The sequence below is a fragment of the Trypanosoma rangeli genome (assembly GCF_003719475.1).
Source record: "Trypanosoma rangeli strain AM80 chromosome Unknown Tra_15.4_contig_00355, whole genome shotgun sequence".
NCBI classification, from domain to species: Eukaryota; Euglenozoa; class Kinetoplastea; order Trypanosomatida; family Trypanosomatidae; genus Trypanosoma; species Trypanosoma rangeli.
Window position 1 is genome coordinate 1 of NW_021706099.1, and position 19,295 is coordinate 19,295.

At 48.1% G+C, this 19,295-nt stretch overlaps 5 protein-coding genes and 1 pseudogene across 5 annotated transcripts, besides 8 other annotated features; 2 read left to right on the top strand and 4 right to left on the bottom strand.

Annotated features, from left to right (window-relative positions):
- On the bottom strand, nt 1-489 carry TraAM80_07904 (60S ribosomal protein L7a; the record flags this gene model as incomplete). Its single annotated transcript, XM_029384672.1, has 1 exon — nt 1-489. A coding segment is annotated over one exon (489 nt), but the record flags the coding sequence as incomplete, so codon positions are not given.
- Nucleotides 490-529: 40 nt separating this feature from the next.
- Nucleotides 530-578: a sequence feature (A-rich).
- Nucleotides 579-1,270: 692 nt separating this feature from the next.
- On the bottom strand, nt 1,271-2,257 carry TraAM80_07905 (uncharacterized protein; the record flags this gene model as incomplete). The annotated part of the gene is made up of 1 exon (XM_029384673.1): nt 1,271-2,257. One exon carries the CDS (start codon nt 2,255-2,257, stop codon nt 1,271-1,273), a length of 987 nt encoding a protein of 328 aa, XP_029235484.1.
- Nucleotides 2,258-2,317: 60 nt separating this feature from the next.
- Nucleotides 2,318-2,330: a sequence feature (A-rich).
- Nucleotides 2,331-2,355: a microsatellite.
- Nucleotides 2,356-2,389: a sequence feature (A-rich).
- Nucleotides 2,390-2,440: 51 nt separating this feature from the next.
- Nucleotides 2,441-2,476: a microsatellite.
- Nucleotides 2,477-2,793: 317 nt separating this feature from the next.
- On the bottom strand, nt 2,794-15,453 carry TraAM80_07906 (uncharacterized protein; the record flags this gene model as incomplete). Its single annotated transcript, XM_029384674.1, has 1 exon — nt 2,794-15,453. The coding sequence occupies one exon, from the start codon at nt 15,451-15,453 to the stop codon at nt 2,794-2,796; it is 12,660 nt and encodes a 4,219-aa protein (XP_029235485.1).
- Nucleotides 15,454-15,493: 40 nt separating this feature from the next.
- Nucleotides 15,494-15,526: a sequence feature (A-rich).
- A 25-nt stretch (nt 15,527-15,551) lies between these two features.
- Nucleotides 15,552-15,594: a microsatellite.
- Nucleotides 15,595-15,670: 76 nt separating this feature from the next.
- On the bottom strand, nt 15,671-16,208 carry TraAM80_07907 (hypothetical protein; annotated as a pseudogene).
- Nucleotides 16,209-16,636: 428 nt separating this feature from the next.
- On the top strand, nt 16,637-17,689 carry TraAM80_07908 (uncharacterized protein; the record flags this gene model as incomplete). The annotated part of the gene is made up of 1 exon (XM_029384675.1): nt 16,637-17,689. The coding sequence occupies one exon, from the start codon at nt 16,637-16,639 to the stop codon at nt 17,687-17,689; it is 1,053 nt and encodes a 350-aa protein (XP_029235486.1).
- Nucleotides 17,690-18,108: 419 nt separating this feature from the next.
- Nucleotides 18,109-18,131: a microsatellite.
- Nucleotides 18,132-18,884: 753 nt separating this feature from the next.
- On the top strand, nt 18,885-19,295 carry TraAM80_07909 (leishmanolysin; the record flags this gene model as incomplete). Its single annotated transcript, XM_029384676.1, has 1 exon — nt 18,885-19,295. A coding segment is annotated over one exon (411 nt), but the record flags the coding sequence as incomplete, so codon positions are not given.

Here is a 19,295-nt window from a genome sequence, read left to right on the forward strand (position 1 = left end):
CACAAGGCGCGCGGTCTTCTTCTCGATGGTGCGGGTCACCTCCTGCAGGCCGGTAACGACACTGAGCGGGGCCTTTGTCGACACCGTCTTCTTCGGGTTGTTCTTTTTCTCCTCGGCCACCTTTGACAGACGCTCCTTGCGGGCTCTGCGGGTCTCGGGGGCGTACTTCCTCACTAACTTCAGCAGCTCGTTGCGGCTGGAGCGGTCAAGCACCTTCGTGAATTGGTGGAGCGCGGGCGGCACCTTTAGGCGGCGCTGCAGCACGCGCTTCTTCCGCTGCATCGTCACAAACGTGGGCCACCGCATAAAGCGAGAAAGGTCGCGGGCGTACGGGACATCGTGGCCAATGCCGAAGTTCTTCGGACGCGCCACAAAGGGCGAGGGGGCCGCCTTTTTCTCCTTCTTGTAGGGCGCAGCAGCCTTGGCAGCAGGCTTCGTGGCAACCTTTGCGGCGGGCTTGGCGCCCCTCTTCACTTCCTTGCCGGGCATCGGTAGTGTGCGCTGGAGTGTGTGAGGCAGGCGGGTAAAGAAAGGAAATGGCAGGAGTGCAAAAGCGAAAAGGAAAAAAAAAAGGAAAAAGGTGGGAGCAAAAAAAAAAAAATGGCACAATTGGCAGCTCGGTTGGGGGAGGAAGGAAGACCCAAGCCAGCCGGCCAACAGCAGCACGTAAGACTAACACTAAGACTGCGTGTTTGTGCACAAAACAATAAAAGCTTTGGAAACATGGCTCCTCCTTCGCACATCCCCACACAACGGCACTATTATCGCTTTCACCACCACCATATTCACCACATTTTCGGAGTTCCTTTTCAACAGTCGCCGTTGTTGATGAATCTCTGCTGCTCCTGCCCTGTCGTCTTCCCTCGGGCTCCTTCCTCATCCACCGCTGGCTTCTTGCGTGTTTGATTTGTTACATTCGTATTTTCCCCCACCCACCCTAGTGTTGGTGTCAGTGTTGGTGTTGGTGCTGTTTCCCCCACCCCTACCTTTTGAATTGACGAGGGTTCGAGCCCTATGGAGTTTCCTCGTCAGTCGGCCACCCGTCCTCTGTTCTTCTTTAGTTATTTCTACTTATATTCGTCTTCCTGCTGCTACTGTGTTCCACTACACGAAGATAGAGCTCCTACGCCGTTGGGTGGGACTGATGAAAACGGTGTTGCAATGTTTGGCACACATCCGCAAAGAGGACCTCAACGGTCCGCCAGCACAGCCACCATAGCACCATCGCGCAGTGGCGATAAAAGCGCACGGTGGAGAGGAAGGAGAGGAGTCAGCTGGCGGTGACCCGCTTTAGGTGTGCGCTACTGTGCACCAAGTTCGCTGGAAGCACGCGCAGGCTGCGGCTCTCTGTCTGCGGCGCCCCCAGAGAGCCACTGCCGGCGGCGGGCAACACCCCAAGCTTCTTCTCCACATCCCTTTCAATCTTACGCTCTTCACGTTCAAGGAAGTAGCGAAACAGTCGCCGAAACGTTGATTGCTCATCCCTGCCGTCTACCTCATTGTCGCCATCGTCACTAAAGCTTAACGTCGCCCCACCACCACCTGTGCTATCGCTACACGCATTGCAGGTATCACTGAATTTTTTATGTCGTTGTTTCCGCAGTGAAAAGGAATAATTGTTTCCATTGCGGCGTCCACTTTCCTCATCGCCGCCCAAAAAGTTGAACTTCGCCTCCATGACGACTCTGTTGCGCAGCTTCAGCTCGGCGCGTATGCGCCGCTCCTCCTCGAGCTTGCCAGGGTGGAAGAAGAAGAGTTCCTGCGTATTGACGTTCATGAAGCGCACGAGGCCGGCGGTGGTGCGGTACAGCACCCAACCGTCGGGGATGGGGTCTACAAGCAGCATCTCTTCCACTAGCAGCAGGAGGTCGTCGTCGCGCGGAGAGCGGATGCCAAGGCTGCAGCAAAACTCCTCAATGTCAGACATCTTGAGGGCAGTCGCGTCGCCATCCTCGCCATCCTCGTCCTCCTCGTCCTCCCCAACCAGCGTGAAGGACATCCCCGGAGGCTGAGCGTAATCGTGCAGAAACCCTAGCGCCATGTACTTCCGCTCCACCCGCCACCGTGCCGCACGGCGCCACCGGGCAATAAAAAGACGCACACGAAACGTCACAACGTACGCTGTGATGCAGGCACCAGCGCCCACCCACGGCACCCACGCTGGCAACGCCTGCAGGACCGTCCGACCAGCGTCACCCACCGTCTCCGCGTCGTACAAGCCACGTCCAATTGTATGCAGCGTCGACTTGAGAGACATCATTTCTGTAGGGGTGAAAAGGAGGAGGGTGCGGGATTCACCGGCAGAGGCGCCGTAACAAAAAAAAGAAAAAAGAGAGAGAGAGAGAGATAAATAGAATAAAACGGAGAAGGAAGTAACAGACAACGAGAGCTGTGCCTTCCTTCACTAATATCGCTACTACCTCTTCTTCTTCGTGGCGACAGGAGGAGAAGGAGAAGAAGGAGAAGAAGGAGAAGGGGGTGTGACGCAGGTGCGAAAGCGCAGAGGAAGGAAACCAAAATAATAATAGCAATAAGGTGATAATACGTTCGTGCAGAAAAAAAAAAGGAAGAAGAGGAAGAGGGAGCTTACTCCTTCCTTCCTCAAATCCACCCACTCCATCCCTCGTCTTTGTCGTCTCGCTGCAATCACCAGACGTATTCACATCAATACGGGGAGACGGAAGAAACTGTCTGCCCCCTCCCCCGCATACTCATAGTTTACATTGCCCAAGCAAAAGTGACCCTCATACATGCGTGGTCATCTCCACAATGCAGGCGACGTCGCGTTAACGCCTACGAAATCGTCACAAAAAAACTCAAACTGTTGCTTAATGTAGACGAGGGTAGTTCCACAATGGACGGTCTCGACGACTGCGAAGGCAAAAAGTCCACCCCCGCCGCCAATTGCCCTGCGCCCGACGTTGCCGTTTGCCGTATTGGCAAGTTATCAATTCCCATCCAGATAACATGCAGCGTCATATCAAAGAGGGGAGTCCAATCAACCTCCTTCGCATCCTCTGCGGCAACAGCTGCAGACGCGTATACGACAGGGATAGGGCAGGTGGATTGCACCCCAAGCATCTTACGGGAATTCCCCACTGACTGCTCCGTCAGAAAGGCGCCGCTACCGTTACCGCCAACAGATGAAATCCCATCCACTCTTTTGTCGCCTGGAAGCGCCTCCCATAGCACGCTAATCGGCACCTCTCCTGCGTTTCCACTAAACGCCTTTTGAAACCTTACAGCCAAGACAATATCATCATCCCGCTCCGTTTCGTTGGGGGCCTTTCTCCATGCCATCTGGGTAGCGTCCCAATGGGTGCGCAGGAGCACCTCCTCCTCCAATTGTTTCGAAAGCGCTGCACCAGCAAGGATAATATCGTCATGCAAGAGACTGTACCGCCTAGATAGCACTAACACCATTTCAACACCGATGGACTCATCTGCCCTCCGACTCCGTGCTCGCGCCGCAAAGACGTAAAGGAGCAGTCGTGGATGTTGAAGGGCGGGTAACCACACGGTGAGTGTCTCTCCAGACACCCAACAGCTTAACTGCCGCATGGCTGCTTGTATGCGAGACGCCGTGGCATTCTGACCCTTCTCCCTCAAGCTAGATAAAAGTCCCTCCATGTGATCTTTTTCCCAAAGAAACAGCAACTGAATAATGTCCTCCCGTGGCATCTTCTCCGAGTCTACGGTCGAAGTCGCTAGACCCTCCGGGCACGGGGTCAGATCCGCGCCGCTCTCAGCCTTCACCAACGCAGGTACTGGGCTGCGGGCACCGCAAATGAGACTCTGCTGTGAGACCTCCAGCAGCTCGCGGTACGCCACGGCAACTGGCTCGTCCATGCAGAGCGCACAAAAGTCATCGCTTGACTTTCGAAGCTCATCCAGGAATCCCGGCTCTGAAGCCCCGGCTTTTGAGGCTTCTTCGATGGCAACACTGATGCTTAAATTCATTCTCTCCCCACCAACGCCTCCCTCGGGCGCAATCAGCAAGGCTCGTTGACGCAGCATTTCAACCAAACTTAAGTGGAGCCTGACGGTTGCCATACGAGCCGCATAGATCCCAAACGCCAACCTGTTAAACGCTTTCTCTACAAGAGCCTCTGGCAATCGAGACGACGCGGGTGAAGCATCCTCAAAGGCACCGGGTTTGAAATCGTGCCGGGTCAAAACGCGAAGCGACCGTCGTCTTCGTGTATCAGCATCTGTGTATTTTTTGGTTTGCAACCACTTGGCCAAAATCCGCAGGATGAGTGTGAGATCGTCACGGTCAACGTTTGCCTGCCACTGTACGGGGAGAGCACCGCCACTGGTATTCTTCTTCCACAAGCTCTGCAGCATAACTTGTCCACCAACAAGGCCTGTATGCAGTTCAATGATGTTTGACATTTTAACATATGCTGACGTGCGACTGCCACTTCGCCAAGGGGCACCTTTCTTTTCTTCACCAGTAGACCAAGAAGCAGGCCCTTCAAACACCAATGTCGTGCCTTCCCGCTTCCATGGCGAGAAAATCCTCTCGTCCTGTAGTAGGGAAAGTAAATAAAAGCGAGGGAATGATGTTTCCTGTGTCAGCATGAGACACCACTCCTCCAGCATCTGCGCACACGCATCATTTTGCCTCGTCAAGTTGCATCCGTCCGTTTCGTTGTTTAGATAACCCCACAAGACAAAGCACAGGAGCACTGGGGAACGCGCTGTACTTCCCTTCCGTGCGGAGTCCCACACACCGTATCTGCAGTAGCGCGAGAGGTGTGTGGCGAGAGACTGAATGAATACCGCCTGCTCAAAAGCGAGCTCAGGGACTGCCAACGCAACCATGATGCAGTGACCCCGCCCTTGTTCCGCTAGACCGGTACGGAAGCAGACGGAGACCGTCTCCATCAACTGATCCACTTCCTCCGGTGTTGAAACACGGCAAAAGCGACAGGACAATTTCTCTGCCTTGAAGTATCCCTCGTAGTGTTTTACGGTGTCCTGCAAACTCGTTGACAGCAGGCAGAGCGGCAGGCAGGCGCCTAGGCTGAACCGCAGCCACTCCTCCAGGGAGTGCACCGTAGCAGGCGTATTCCCCACGTAGTCATACAGAGTGCTCACCTCACTCTCCCCCTCACTGTTCTGCTCCTTCACGGAAAAGAGAAACGCATTGTAGAGCTGTGAGGCTACTAACTCGCACGCCGTGTAGTTCAGCTTTGCCCAGGAATAGAAGAAGTTACGAACCAACTCATCTGCCCCACGAACCCCGTCGCCCTCGATCCACGCACGAAAATCCGAGGTATTGTTAGTAGAGGATGTAAAGTCGCCAATGACATTTCTGAGCACGGCGTCGGAGGATTCTGCGTACACGTTGCGCACGTACTTTTCATCAACGACGTTACTGCCACGATCCAGGATGCAATGCAAAACCCTGTACTGCTCCGTGTTAAACAGAATAACCAGCGGGGAGTACAATTGCCCACGTAGCCGCAGAATAACATCGCAGTGAACGATTACACCTGAGAGGATATACCACGCAAAAATCCCACGAAACTCGCATGGCCAGCCGCACCCCATCACCTGCACCACTCTATCCACAAAATTGACCGTGGCGTAGAATTCCTTGTGCAATTCTGTAAGCATCTCAAAGGAGTGGGGTGAGATGCGTGATTGATAGGGTCGCAGTAGCTCCGATGCGCTTAGAATAAAGGGTTCAAGCTTACGCGATTCCCAGCACCTACCAAGAATACCCACCTCAATCACCCTCAGCGACCGCTCGACGGAACAGATGGCCTGCCTCATATATTTCCATGACTCCTGCAATCGCTTCTCCCTACTATGATGATGTGCTTCTGCACGCTGCACCCGTACTTGGTAGTTACTCAGGACTTTGACCAGCACACCAAGGCGCTCAACCTTACGGCCATTGGATCCTGTTAGTGTGTCGAGATCCTCGCAAAGCAGCGCACGCGCCTCATGCAACGCTTCACTGTAGGCTTCACTGTAGACGTCAATAGGATGTTCGTCTTCGCCGGGCGCATTCCCAAAGTATTTCTCCTCTACCTCGTTTCTAGTAAGCGGACTCTGCAGCAGAGCTGTCTGCACCAGATTGTTCACATCAGGTGTGAAATAAAAGTTCGTGATAGTCATAAACCGCGACGCCAGACTGCCCTGCTTGTCACATGTCACCCTGGAGGAGGAGACGCACACCACGTAAAAGGACGGCAGCACCTCCACGTTTTCGCCAAAGAGAGAGATCCTTACCGGTTGGTTGTGCACCATCGCCTCGCGCAGAATTGGCTGAAGCGCCAGCAAAGGACGCAGCTCATGCAGCACAAAGGATACGGAGGCGTCACAGATCAACAATCCATCACCTTGCGTTGCCGCTTCCAGCAAATTCTTCGTAAATCCCCCGTTCAACGCCGATGCCACAATGCATCCACCGCACATAATATTAAGGTAGTGCTGTACCACGCCTTCAAACGCCGGAGTCACTCCAGCAAAAAAAGGCCAGTAAAAATGTGTCCTTTGTAGTAGAGCGCCCACGCACAGCCGTTCACTGTTAGAACACATCGACATTAGTGCGTTGTTTGTCATGTCTTTTATACTGCGAAAGAGCAACGAGACCATGGGATCGTCAAGGTTGGTTGGTGCCTCAATACCCCAGGCACTCAGGAGGCCGTGCAGTTGACAAAATCGTCGTGTCTGCTCCTCTATTGGAAGCATAGCAAAGAAGGCACGGTAGGCAGCCACCATGATCACAGATCCTTCTCCCTTTTCGGCAAATACATCTTGTGCGATTGTTTGATCCGGTGAATGAAAGGAACTAAATCCATCCACAATGTCGGAAAGCAAGACTAGAGCGCCTTGACGCTGAATACCATCGTTCTTCATTGCATCCATCTCCTCAGAGCGCCTCAGCAGACACGCCACCTCCGTGCGGCCCTCCTCCAGCCTTTTTGAGATTTTTTGCGCCCGCCGCTCAGCCGTGTCGGCTTTGCTGAGCGCATCGAAGTGGTCCAGACGCATCTCCCTCAACCGTTCATCTGTCTCCTTCATCGTCTCGCCAAGGCGCGAGGACTCTATAAGAGCCAAGATGTAATCCGCAATTGCGCCTGCATATGGAGAAATTTCGGTATAACACACCTCCTGCAGGGAGGCATGAAGCTGCGCGAAGGACTCATACTTTATCGTCCCAGGCGACACTGCCAGCAACCTTGAAATAAATTTTTGGGAAGTGACGATTGCCTTGCCGCTCTCCCACAATTCCTTTCCGCTCGACGCATGCAGTTCCTCGCCAACAACCTTGCACACCGCCCTCATCAGCAATACGCCTTTTGGAGGAGGTGGAAGCTTACCAAATTGCTTAATCTGAGAAAGCTTCACAGCGGCTAAGCGGGACCCCATGGTGGTGAGCGTCAAAGTCATGCTCCCCGTTTGAGTTTGAATGTTCTCCTCCTCATGCATGATAAGTGCCCCTGTCTTTTCTGCATCCTGGCGAAAACGGGCTGCCAAACTTTGATGACGCAGCATGTGATTTTCTTCCTTCTTTGCGCGTGTGCGGAGCCTTTTTATTTGTCGCTGAATCTCCGCCTGCGCCGACTCCGCCCTCTGTTCAAAACATTCCTTGTACTCCTTCATCTTGGCACGGATGGCGGTGGGCAATTCAGTGATCTGCCGTGACTGGGCAGCCTCGCGTCGGAGTCGCTCGAGGAAGTAGCGAAGCCGTTGTGTCTGAAACCCAAACTCCAGCAGCTGCTCCACCTCCAGGTTAAGCTCCGTTTTCATGACATTGAAGATGTCGCACAAGAAGTGTGTCAGGGAACGCCCGGCCAAATTTAGCGGACCCAGCGGCATCGGTTGGACGCTGCGACCAAGACTACCGCCCTGCACCACAGCTTCATATATCACCTGACGATTCGCCTCTTCGGTTTGTAAGAGTTCGTGCACGAGTTCCCACAACATCTCCTGCGCCCGCAAGGAGACAGGAATCATGGAGGAGACTAAGGGAACTGTGTCGCCTAGGCGCTTAAGTTCCTCGTAACTCAATATATGTGTCACAATGCATAGCCGCTTGCTGATGCGCTGCTTCAGCTCAGCAAACTCAGCCGGCGCCAACCCACTAGAGCCCCGCCGCACACCCCGTCTACCGTGCAAGAGAAAAAATAAACCTTCCAACGCAAAGAGAGGTGTGATGTCACCACCCCGCACGATCCCATCCAGCATACCCATCGGCCACGTGAGCCCCAAAACACAGCTAGGCACAAACACAAGCAACCTGCCTTCATGTCTGCAGGTGTGTTCTATGATCTCAACAAGATCTTTTTTGAACCGTCCATCCGCATCATCGTCAGCATAGTTTTCACGAAGGAATGCTATGTGGGTACGCATCGACGAGCCCCACACATGCAGAGCGCGACGAATGCCGCTATCGTATCTTCCAACAAGCGCCACGTGCGTCTGGCGCTGCCGCAGGTATTGATGAAGAACTAAAATTGTCCGTGACATCCACAGCGGCAAGTAATCTGCGTGCGCCAGACGTGGAGTCAGCACTACACCAGGTAACGTTTCAGTCATTCTCCGCTGTGGTAAGGGGGGCGGAGAAAAAATAATACTGCTGCGAGTGTCGATGTCAAGCGGCTCCTCAATCAAGTTAGACTCTAAGGCCTCTTTATACACCCGCATCCAACCTTGCACAGTCGCGCTGGTGCAGGGCGGCATATCCGCCCCACCACCCTCCTGATCCTCCACCGCAATCTCCTCTTCCACCGCATTAAACGAGACAGAATCACCTCCAAAACAATTTTTCAAGCTGGTGTTGGCCAGTTTCATTAGATCAGACTCAAACTCCTCTTGTCCTTCATTATTGTCAATCATGTTTACGTAAAAGGCGTACACAGAGTTAAACATAATTCTTGCCGTCACGGCATCATCCCACGCGTTAGCAAGAAAACGCAAAGCTCGATCAGATATTTTTAGAAAGAGGTGCACGTACGAGGTGCGGGCCCTATTGATCAGGTTAAACCCAAAACTGCTCCAGGACTCGCGTTGCTGAAGCATGTCGTCCTCCTCGTCGCTGTTTACTGGCAAGGTGACCTCAGCATCATCTTTTGCCAGCTGACCCACCAGTTCACTGGGCATCCGTCGTATGGCAAGAAGTTGAGCAGCAGCAATAAATGCACTGATGTCAGCAGAAACGGTTACCCCGCGCCGTCCCATACAGACGACTTCAAAAAGTTTTTGCACTGACCCCACAACCTCGGCATCCTCAAGCTCTGGTAGTCGAAGTTGCACTACAGCATTCTCTACTGCCACGTCGTAGGATAACTCTGGAGTTGCTGCCCCCGTACAAACGACGTCGTCGATGGGAATGTAGCCCCGTGAGGGTGTACAGATCGCGGAAAAGCGATTAATAAAGGAGAAGAGATGCATAACAGGTGATGAACCGCCTTCCACGGAAAGATTTGCATCGTCTACACAGAGTATCAGCTTTCGTCCAATAGAAGGTCCATACCTCTTGGACTGACGCAATGTCATTCTCTGTAGCAAGGCCTCAGTGATCTCAACAGCTCTGCACGCGGTACTGTTACAGACAAGCTGATGCACCCACCGCTCGTTACATCCCATTTGCCGCAGTATAGTAGATTTACCCTGCCCGTGGCCTCCGACAATTAACACCGACTGACCAGCATCAATCAAATATTCCAATGCGGTTAGGGTTGTCTCACGAGAGGCAAATGAAAAAAAGTGCGACCATGTACACTGGTACGTAGTCAAGCCATCCCATTTCCGCGCCCACATAGGCGTAAATCCAACCTCAGATGTTGCAGTCGCCGTTTTATCTATCTTTCTCCAGCCAACAGGCGTCGCAATGTAAAGCAATATATCATCCTCCAGTGGTGGCAGCACATCTTCCGCAAAACCATTCTCTTTGGCTACTCGGTTTAGCCTCGACTGAAACTTTTCAAGCGCCTTTTGTAACACATGACGCTCCTTCTCAGGTAAGCGCCATCCGAGAGACCAGCAGACTGCAAAAACAGCGCACTGCAAAGCAAAAGTCCGGTCACTAATCCATTCTTCACGACCCACACAACGTGATTTCGCATAAGTGTACCACTTTTTGTACAGCTGAGAGCACCTGGAAGCCACGGCAAACAGATTTTCATACGATGCAGGCCTCCGCTCAATCGTTTGATGCGTGTCAAGGATGTAGTCAATCAGAGTTACCATAACAGGATAAACCACACCCGTGTGATAGCTTGGCGCAGTGCCAAGAAGCTCCTTAAAGAATGTCTTCCAACGAGTTGGCGCTGGTACAGTAAAGAGAGCAAAATCTGCCATCACACGAGGGTTAGCAGTGTGAAGCTCAGAAGTTACTGCAATGAGACGTACCCTGGACCCCTTTATAAAGTCCGGTCCCGAATACGGTCGCACCCTTGCAAAAGCAGGGGCATCAAAAGCAATAGATACCTGTGAAAAATCAGCGCCCTCGATAACAATAGCATGAGTCGACAACGGATTCCATTGCTTGGCTAAAGCACTGAGCAGCCCAGGCTGACGTGCATCACCATAAATCTCTGTACAACTCATCAAGCGAAAGGAAATTACAGAATGATGTAAATCACCAACCCAACGCCTCCAAAGTCGTGTCTTTCCACAATAGGCTGGTCCTACCAGCACCACATTAGAATTCGCTGCCATGAAGCGGGTAAAACGATCCAGAAGAGCATCAAATCCAGAGGAAGTTTCCACTTGAGTCAGTGCATCTTCCCATGAATCCTGTGAAATATCAAGCGTATGCAACATATTCCATTCCACCAGCTTTTGCAAAGGCTCATTGGGTTGAATTGCCTGCCAAAATTGATGTAAAAATGATGTACAAAAACTTGTAATAATTGTTTCCCGGTTAACTTTCATAGCTTCGCGTATGACGGCAAGTAAGTTTTTCTTGGTAAAGATAGTGGGAGAGAACTCCATCAGCTGTGCGTACATCAAGGCCAGTCTTTGACCCACCGTCATCCACTTCGAAACTCCAAACACATGAAGTGCGCATTGAGCAATCACGGTGAGATCTACAGAAATAACGTGGATGGGACGAAAGGCAAGGGAAAGACTCGTTGGGACCTTCTCCGCACTCGTCGTTGTAAGAATCATCTGAAAACAGGGATTCTTTTGTACGTATTTGGTTGTGCCATCGATTTCAAACGAGATTGTATCAACTGCATCATCATTCTGCTGTTTTTCCAACTGACACGCAACTTCAATGCTCCGAAGGAGATTAGTAATAGGCGCAATAAGAGACTTCTCAAGGGTATCTATGTCCCGTAAACAAAATACGGCACCCACACCTAAGGCCCCACGCAAACCTTCTGCAATCCCTTCCAAGGTGAGCGCTGGGTGACACTGAAGACACCACCAAAAACGACCCAAGAATTCGGCACAATATTGATACATCGCGGCCTCTGCTGGCGCCCCAATCATAATGGGAATGGATGAAGCCGCAAAAGACATAAAAACAGAGTACAATCCTCTTTCAACATATTCAGGGGTTAACACGGGAAGCGTGTAGTTCCCCAAAAACTCCATACCGTAAGGAAGACGAAGCCCCAACGTTTGAACAAAAACATTATCGTTTTCCATAAAAGTTTGTGATATGAATGTTTTTTGAAGAGCCTCTTTTGTCTGAATGCCTGTTTTTATGGCCAGTTGTACTTCTCGTCTAAAAAATAAAAAAATGGTAATGACACTAGAAACAAGCTTTCGTTCTCCAAGTTCCATGGGTGCGGCTGCAAGTCGCACATACTCTTCCGTAAGATCCTTTAAACGCGTTGCGTAAGCGGTAATACCCGTACCACCTGCAAGGGATAAAGCCTCTAACAAATCTCGGTTATGAATAACACGCAAAGCCACATCCGCTATTTGGACACAAGAGCCACGTAACCAATTCATGGCGTCAACATGATAGTGGTTTTCGACAGACGCTTGTAGTTCATGAAGCAAGGAAGAACGCAAAGTCTTTTCAAACGTCTTCATCCATCGATCAACAGGAATGGCAGATAATTTAATTGGCACTTCTGCCTTAAGTCTTGCACCATCTGTGGTAATGAACGTCGTAACTGTATTTTCCTCAACTCCAGCATCACAAACACAACTGTACATTTTTGAAAGCAGACGCAACAATCGTGCAGGCTCAAGTACAGAAAGAAAAGAGCTCAGCTCTCCATCACTCAAAAAATAAAACCTTGGAAAGGACTCTCGTTTTGCATCTAATAAACCCCTAACCACTTTTCGAATATCACTCAAAATAGTGGCCGCCAAAGTAAGTTGCTCCTGTATATTTTCCTGTATCATGGCGGTAAAAAGAGTATATTGAGTTTTTTGCAACGCCGTCGACAAAACACTAAAAATACCGTTGATTGAGCCTACTTTCTCATGCAAAAATTTCCATTCACGTCCTCCAATTGCAGGGGTCTCACCCTCGCTTATCTCATCAAGAGTCATGCCAAAATACATCACTTCCATCCATTCATATTCAATTTCAGTCCAATTTGCTAATGTAATTAGCATTCTTTCGACAGCTGACTCCCATTCATTAATGGAATTAATTACATATTGACTTACAGAAACCTGATGATGCAGCACCCTTAAATCAAGCAAAAAACTCTCCAATCGCGAAGATATAGAATCCCTACATAAAGGAGATAAGGCCAAAATACCCTCAGTTCCTTCAACAGTGTAAAATACAAAACGAGTCCTTTTTGCCTCACTTTTCATTCGCTCTAAGGAAGCTTCAGCTTCAAAATCAACACTAGCCTGATCCACTATTTGTTTCAATGCATCAAAGTGGTCCTTAATCCCAGCCTCTAGCAGCAACTGCAATGGTGAACTAGCATCTATTTGTATGTTCGTCTTTGTATCCTTTCCAAGAATACGCGAGATTTCTTTCCAGTGATTCTTGCGAAGTCCTGGTGCTGTAATACGTGTGAGAATCCCTTCCAAACATTCAAATTCCGCTAATACGTGCTCTTGTTGACGACCAAGCCGCACCAATCCTGGATAGGCACGAAGACCACGTGTAGAATGGCGAAGAAGGCGTCGACAACATCGAACATGGTCAATCATTTGTGTGGCATTCAGCATATTAATGGGCTGATTGTAATAGTCTCTAACGGTAGTTGAGTCAAAAATAGTATTCCAAAACTGCTCCAATACATCAAAGGTACGTAATATAGGAAAAAAATCTTCAAAAGAATCAACTTCTTCAATTTCCAGTGATTTTTCACAATATGTGATGTGTTCAAATCCCTTCAAGACCTTATCGACAAGAGCCCGAAGTTCCTCGCAAGTTTGCGCGGCTATGTCGCTTACGTCAAGATTAAATAAACCCAGTAGCTCTGCAACTCCATCACCTATCGTTGTTACGTGTCTTTTTATAGCGTTTCGAAATTCGCTCAATTTTTCTATAATAAACGGTTTGCTTTTTGTACATACTTCGCGAGATTTTAAAGCTAGCTGCATCAGTTCATTTGGGCACCGCATCAAATCCAATGCTGCAGCATAAAGTTGAGTATCCACTGGTATTTGAAGAGTCTCTAAACAATGAAACCATTCTATCACCTGATTGCAATCTTTCATTTTAACATCATTTGATCGGGATTCAGTATAAGATACAACATGGAAAAACTCCTCCAACTCTTCAACGGTCTTTGGCTCCTTATTTAAGCACGTATTGTAGCAACGAAATCCCTCCACAGCTTTTGTAATGTATGAAAATAGATCTTTTTTTAGTGCTTCCAAATATTTTTCCAAATACCTTGTCCAGTGTTCCACATACCATTTTTTCACCTCAGTACAATTTATGGCAATAGAACCAGAAACCACAACATCTGGGGAAGTCTTTGTAATTTTTGCAATAGTTTCACGAAGTAAATAAACCTGATCTTGAACAATTGTATCCTTGGCACGCGTGAAGTACGCTCCATTTATTAGGGGTAAAGTTGAAAAACGGGTATATTTTCTTGTCAATTCCTCAATTCGAGACCCTGCAACATCAAGAGAATTAATTAGAACGCCTTTTAAAGACAATTCCTCCGCACCAAATGAGTTCAACGTGCACCTTTGAAAATCAAGAGTTCGCATAATGACAGACTCTGGGGTGGGAAGATTATTACAACTATCAAGCAACTCATCTAATAGATCAACAAGACCAAAGCGCAACGCGGCAAAAGAAGGTGAGCATGGTAAACCAGAATCACTAACCGTAAGCTGAATCTCAATCAGCGGAATTTTGCGTGCTCTTGAAAGTGGTATAACACCATCTTCAACGGTCGTGAAAAAATACACTAAATCCTTCAGTGCTTCAATAATAGAAGTCCGAATTCGGTTGACAAGAAATATCCGTACGGCTAAAAATATGCGTCGTAGTTCACTCTCCTTGAACGTCTGATAATCCAAGAAAATAAATTCTCTCGATCCCAAAATTTCGCTAAATAAAAGCATTTCTAACTGAGTGTAAAATTCAATTCTTATCCGCGTAAACGCAGCTCTCATTGAGCATCCAAGTTGAGCTAGAAATGAATCCGCATTTGTTCTCCATTGATTCGTAGAAATGTCAAATATAACCAGTTTATCAAAGTGATTCACCCATAACTCTTGAAGACTTGTAAAAAAACGATGAGTTCGCTTGTTCCATGGCAATGAATCCTTTAAAAGAGTAATAGATAATTTGAAATGCAAAGCTAGTTCAAAACATGCATCCTCAGCTGTCAAAATCTTTTTGGAAGTCAAACAGTAATTCTCTGTCTCACTTAAGCGTAAAGCTGATATAATTCGACGAAATTGCATATTTTGAGCCATGTATTGATACACTGCCTGGCTGCAGGCTCTGATGTAAAGTCTCTTGAGCTCAGTCACTACTTGTTCAACTGCATCCTTGTATTTTGCTGTCATACCTTGGGTTGCCAAAATAACAATACGTCTTAGACTTCCTATGTCATGAACTAAATGGTCTGCCATAATTTTCACATAAAAATCAATAAATAGCGAAGTTCGCAATTCTCGATCGGATTTTGATGACATTGTACCCCTTTCCTCGCAAGTTTCAGCGGGAATCCTCACAACGCTCTGCTTAAAACCAGACTCTTTTTTTTGAAAATATATTCCCTTCCCATTGAAGCGAAAGGTCCCAATATATGGAGAATAATGGGATCCAATTCTCGAACTAGGTGTTGAAGCAATACAATAACATGAACAAACAGGCTCAAATAACTGACTTTCTAGAACCTCGGGGAAGACAACTGATTCTGTTAGACCCGTGTAGTCTGGTGTAACCCCCACTGAAAAGAAGTCAAACGTCACAGCATAACCCAAATCCGGAACAATTTCTAGAAAAGGCCTAGGAATTCCATCCAAAAAATATGCAATGACCCTCTCAAAACGAAGAGCAACACTATTCTCATGCTGCAGGTCCATTGTCACCTCCACTATCAATCTTGTGATTATTAATTAATTTAAAAAAAATAAAAGAAATAAAGCACAAAAAAAATGCAAAATTAGTGCAGTAAACAAGTTTATTATTATTATTTTTTTTTTTATTATTATTACTATTATTATCAGAAACGTCACCCTGTATTCCCCCAAAAGCTTCATAAAGTGTTCCGAAAGAGTAGAATAAAAACAAAAATTTACACTTCCCGAAGTTTCTTAAAATCCAATCTATATTCCAAACTTTGTTTCAATTGATCTGTTACAAATTATAACCATGTAAGCTGTGTAACACCTTCTTCACAGTGATGTGCATTGATGCGCTTCAGTTCATACTCATAATCCTCCATCATAGTACAAATTTGATTCCTCATAAGCATACCGCGGCAGGTATAGACTATAACATAAAGTGCCACCCCCATGCCTATGGCCGGCGGCAATGGCCCCGCATAGTAAATACTATTCTTAAATATGTGACGGGGACCCCACAATTTAAACACAAGCATCACACTTGCTGTGGAAAAAGTCACAGAGCCAATAAAATAATGCCAGGCACGGCTTTGATGCCGAGCTAGTACCTCTATCCGATCGGCCACATTCAGGCGTTATACACGACCAATCTCGGAAACGTACTGAGAGAATTCTTGTCTTTGGTCCGGCGGCATTCTTACAGGAAATATCAAACAAAACCCCGCCAAAAAAATAAGAAGCTAATGCACACTCGAGGCCTAACCAATGAAATATTATTATATATATATATATATCAACAGCAGCTTCCCAAAAACAAGGACCAAAGTTTCTCCGCCAGACAGAAACCATCCCGAACAGAAACGACCGTGACCCCTGATAAAGACCGGGGAAGGCCCGCCAAAAAATCAAAAAGGCGAGAGGGACGGTCCCAATCCGCCGGTTGCGCGGAAGCCGCGCTTGTGACCTTGCCCCTCCCAATGCTGTGCCCTCCCGCCTTTTCTCTTTGCTGCCGCCTTCGGCGCGCGTGCCGCCACGCTGTTGGCGCGGGTTTTTCGGCGCCCAACGAAGTCTGACCCTCTTTTTCTCTTTGTCGATTGTTCGTACCTTGCTTTCCAGAAAAAGGCCGTGTTAAACGAAAAAAAAAAAAAGGCTGAACAACAAGGAAAATCATACCAAAAGGGGCGCCCCCATAGAGGCGAGCATGCCGGCAGCCCAGGGGCAACCCCCACCGCCGCCCGCAAGGCGACGCCGCCGCCCATTTGTAACTTCGTTTGTTGATTCTGTGCTTCCTTTTTTGCCAGCGAAGGACCTCCTTGCTTGTGCTGGTGTTTGCCAAATTTGGAGGGAGGAGGCCAATTCGCTTTCATTGTGGAGGGCCCTTCTCGCTGCCAATTCGGCCACTGCAATATACACTTATAGCAACTTCCCGCTTCGTGAAATTCAGAAAATCGTGTTGCAGAGAACCCCGCTAGCTGCAATAGGAACAACTTATGTAGGGCACGGTTTCACTTCTAATACAGGTGACTTTATTCAAAATTTGGAGAACGGAGCAGAAGCACGGTCAACAACTTTCATACACCGCCAGGCCACAAATAGGGTCTCTGAAAGAGGATTTTCTTCTGGATTATCATTTCCACGAACAGTGCATAACGAGTTAGGCGGGCCGAACCTTGAGATTACAACAACTTACGCGGACTTGAAAAGGAGAGCTGAATCCTTGATGAGCGAGATGGGATCTCTTCAGTCTTACATGTCATTATTGAAGGAGCAAACGTCTGCATCTACACGTGCTCTTGTTTATCTCTCTCAGCATCTCCCAAGTAGCGGAGCTGTGTTACTTCATCGAGAATGTTTAAGAGAATGGAAAAGGCTAAAATTGTTTGAAGAATTGGTTGTTAATTCTCTCTATTTAAGCATAGAATGTCCGCCACCATGTAGAGGGGTTCGATCCTTTGCACACGCCGAAATGGTGGGTCTTGGTGAAGTAGGCTCACTATTTCATCTGAATTGGTGTCGTTTTAAAAACGTCCTTCCATTGAATGATATTTACTTTGACTATATGAACTTATTGTATTCATATGGTCCAGGCATATTGTATCCCATAAAGCTGTCTCTTCTTGAAGAGGCTGAAGGAAAACGGAACCTTGCATGCTTTTCACGGCTTCGTGATATTGTTAACGATGTTATCAATCGAAAATATGGTGAGTCAAGAAACATTTCTTGGAATTTTCTTCTTCAGTGCTTGGAAAAGTAGTAGCCTCAGGAGAGATTTGAGGTTGTAGGATAATAAACTGGGGGAACGAAGCGATCGGGCGCCTAATTATGATGTATGTGCCTATCGTTGTTATGTTTTTTTTATGTTTTGGAAACCCAGATATCTGGGCTTTGTTTTTAATGGTCAGCTCAATGTTGTGAAGTTTCAAACGGTGTGGACGGACTCAGGAGGGATTATATCGCCTGGTTTGTGGTTTTTTTTTTTTTGGAATGACAAACGCTAAGGATGTCCCACCTTTACTTGCGATGTGTGACACTTAAGGTGGCAGACGAAAGGAAAACCGTCAACGTCAAAGTATTAGGTATACCGTGGGCCTCAAAGAGTGTGACTTTTTGAATGCAATGGTGGTGCTGGTCTCTCAACGTCTTGGCATTCACTGGGAGGAAGGTAACGTTATTCACATACACACACACACACACACTGATGAAGGTGCGATACTCCTGCATATATTGTTAGTAGAGTCAGTCAAAGCAAGGAAGTGAGAAATTCCAATACGTGTTTTGAAGAAAAAATTGGGTCAACGATGAAAAAGAAAAAGCATCAAATGTGATCCTATTAGTAAAATGAAAGCCTTTATCGGAAGAATTTATGCACTAAGGAGAGAAGCGGTGGCTGCCAATACAACTTTCTTTTGATGACGTCAAGGACGGCACAAAAGGAAAATAAGTGAAAAAGCTGAACGCTATCAGTCAATCAGAGTGTATTTTTCCATCAGTAGCTGAAAAGCGAATAAAGACGCCTATATGAAGATCATCTTTCCAGCATGAAAAAGACGCCAGGTTGATCCCTTGCTGTTGTATTTCGGTTGTGTTTACGCGGCTGTTATAACTCACTGTTGTCATAGTTTGTTGGGCCCACCACAAGTGTTTAATCTATTTACTTTTTCTAAGCAATTTAAGTTTTCAGCATGGAGGCAGTGAAATTGTACTGTATCAAGTCCAAGTGAGAAAATAGAAAGGGATGAAATAGACCTTGCAGCCCCTTCTGCTGCGCCTATGTGGCTCTTGCCCATGTCGAGCAGTGATGCATCTTTGATGAACTTTCAAACAAGGTTGGACCCCCCACGATCGTGGTAGAGCTCAAGCTGTCGAGGCAGGAGCGTGACGGGACGCAGGTGTCGACTGCCTCTGTGTCTGACTGGGCGCCCATCCGTTTTAAGGTCTTCTCGGAGGACATGAACAATGCTTCCAGGTACTGCACCGCTGCGGGAGAGTCCCGCCCGGACATGGAAGGGGGAACCTGTGTGTGCCGCCAGCAGGATGTTCTTACGGCCGAAAAAAAGTCCATCATCTTGAATCAGATGTTTCCCCGAGCCATCAAGCTGCATATGGATCGTCTCCACGTTAAACCGGTGAGGGGACAATTGGTTCTTCCAAATTTTTCGGCTGGAACATTATGCGGTAATTTTGAAATACCCAGCTCCCACCACACGACGGGTGTGTCCGGCGCGGACATGCTTTTGTACGCCGCTGCTGCCCCGATTCGAGGTTCTACTTATGCGTGGACAGTGGGGTGCTCCAAGATGCCCGATGGGCGTCCTGTGGTCGCGGTGATAAATATTGGCCCGCATTCAGTCACCGATTCG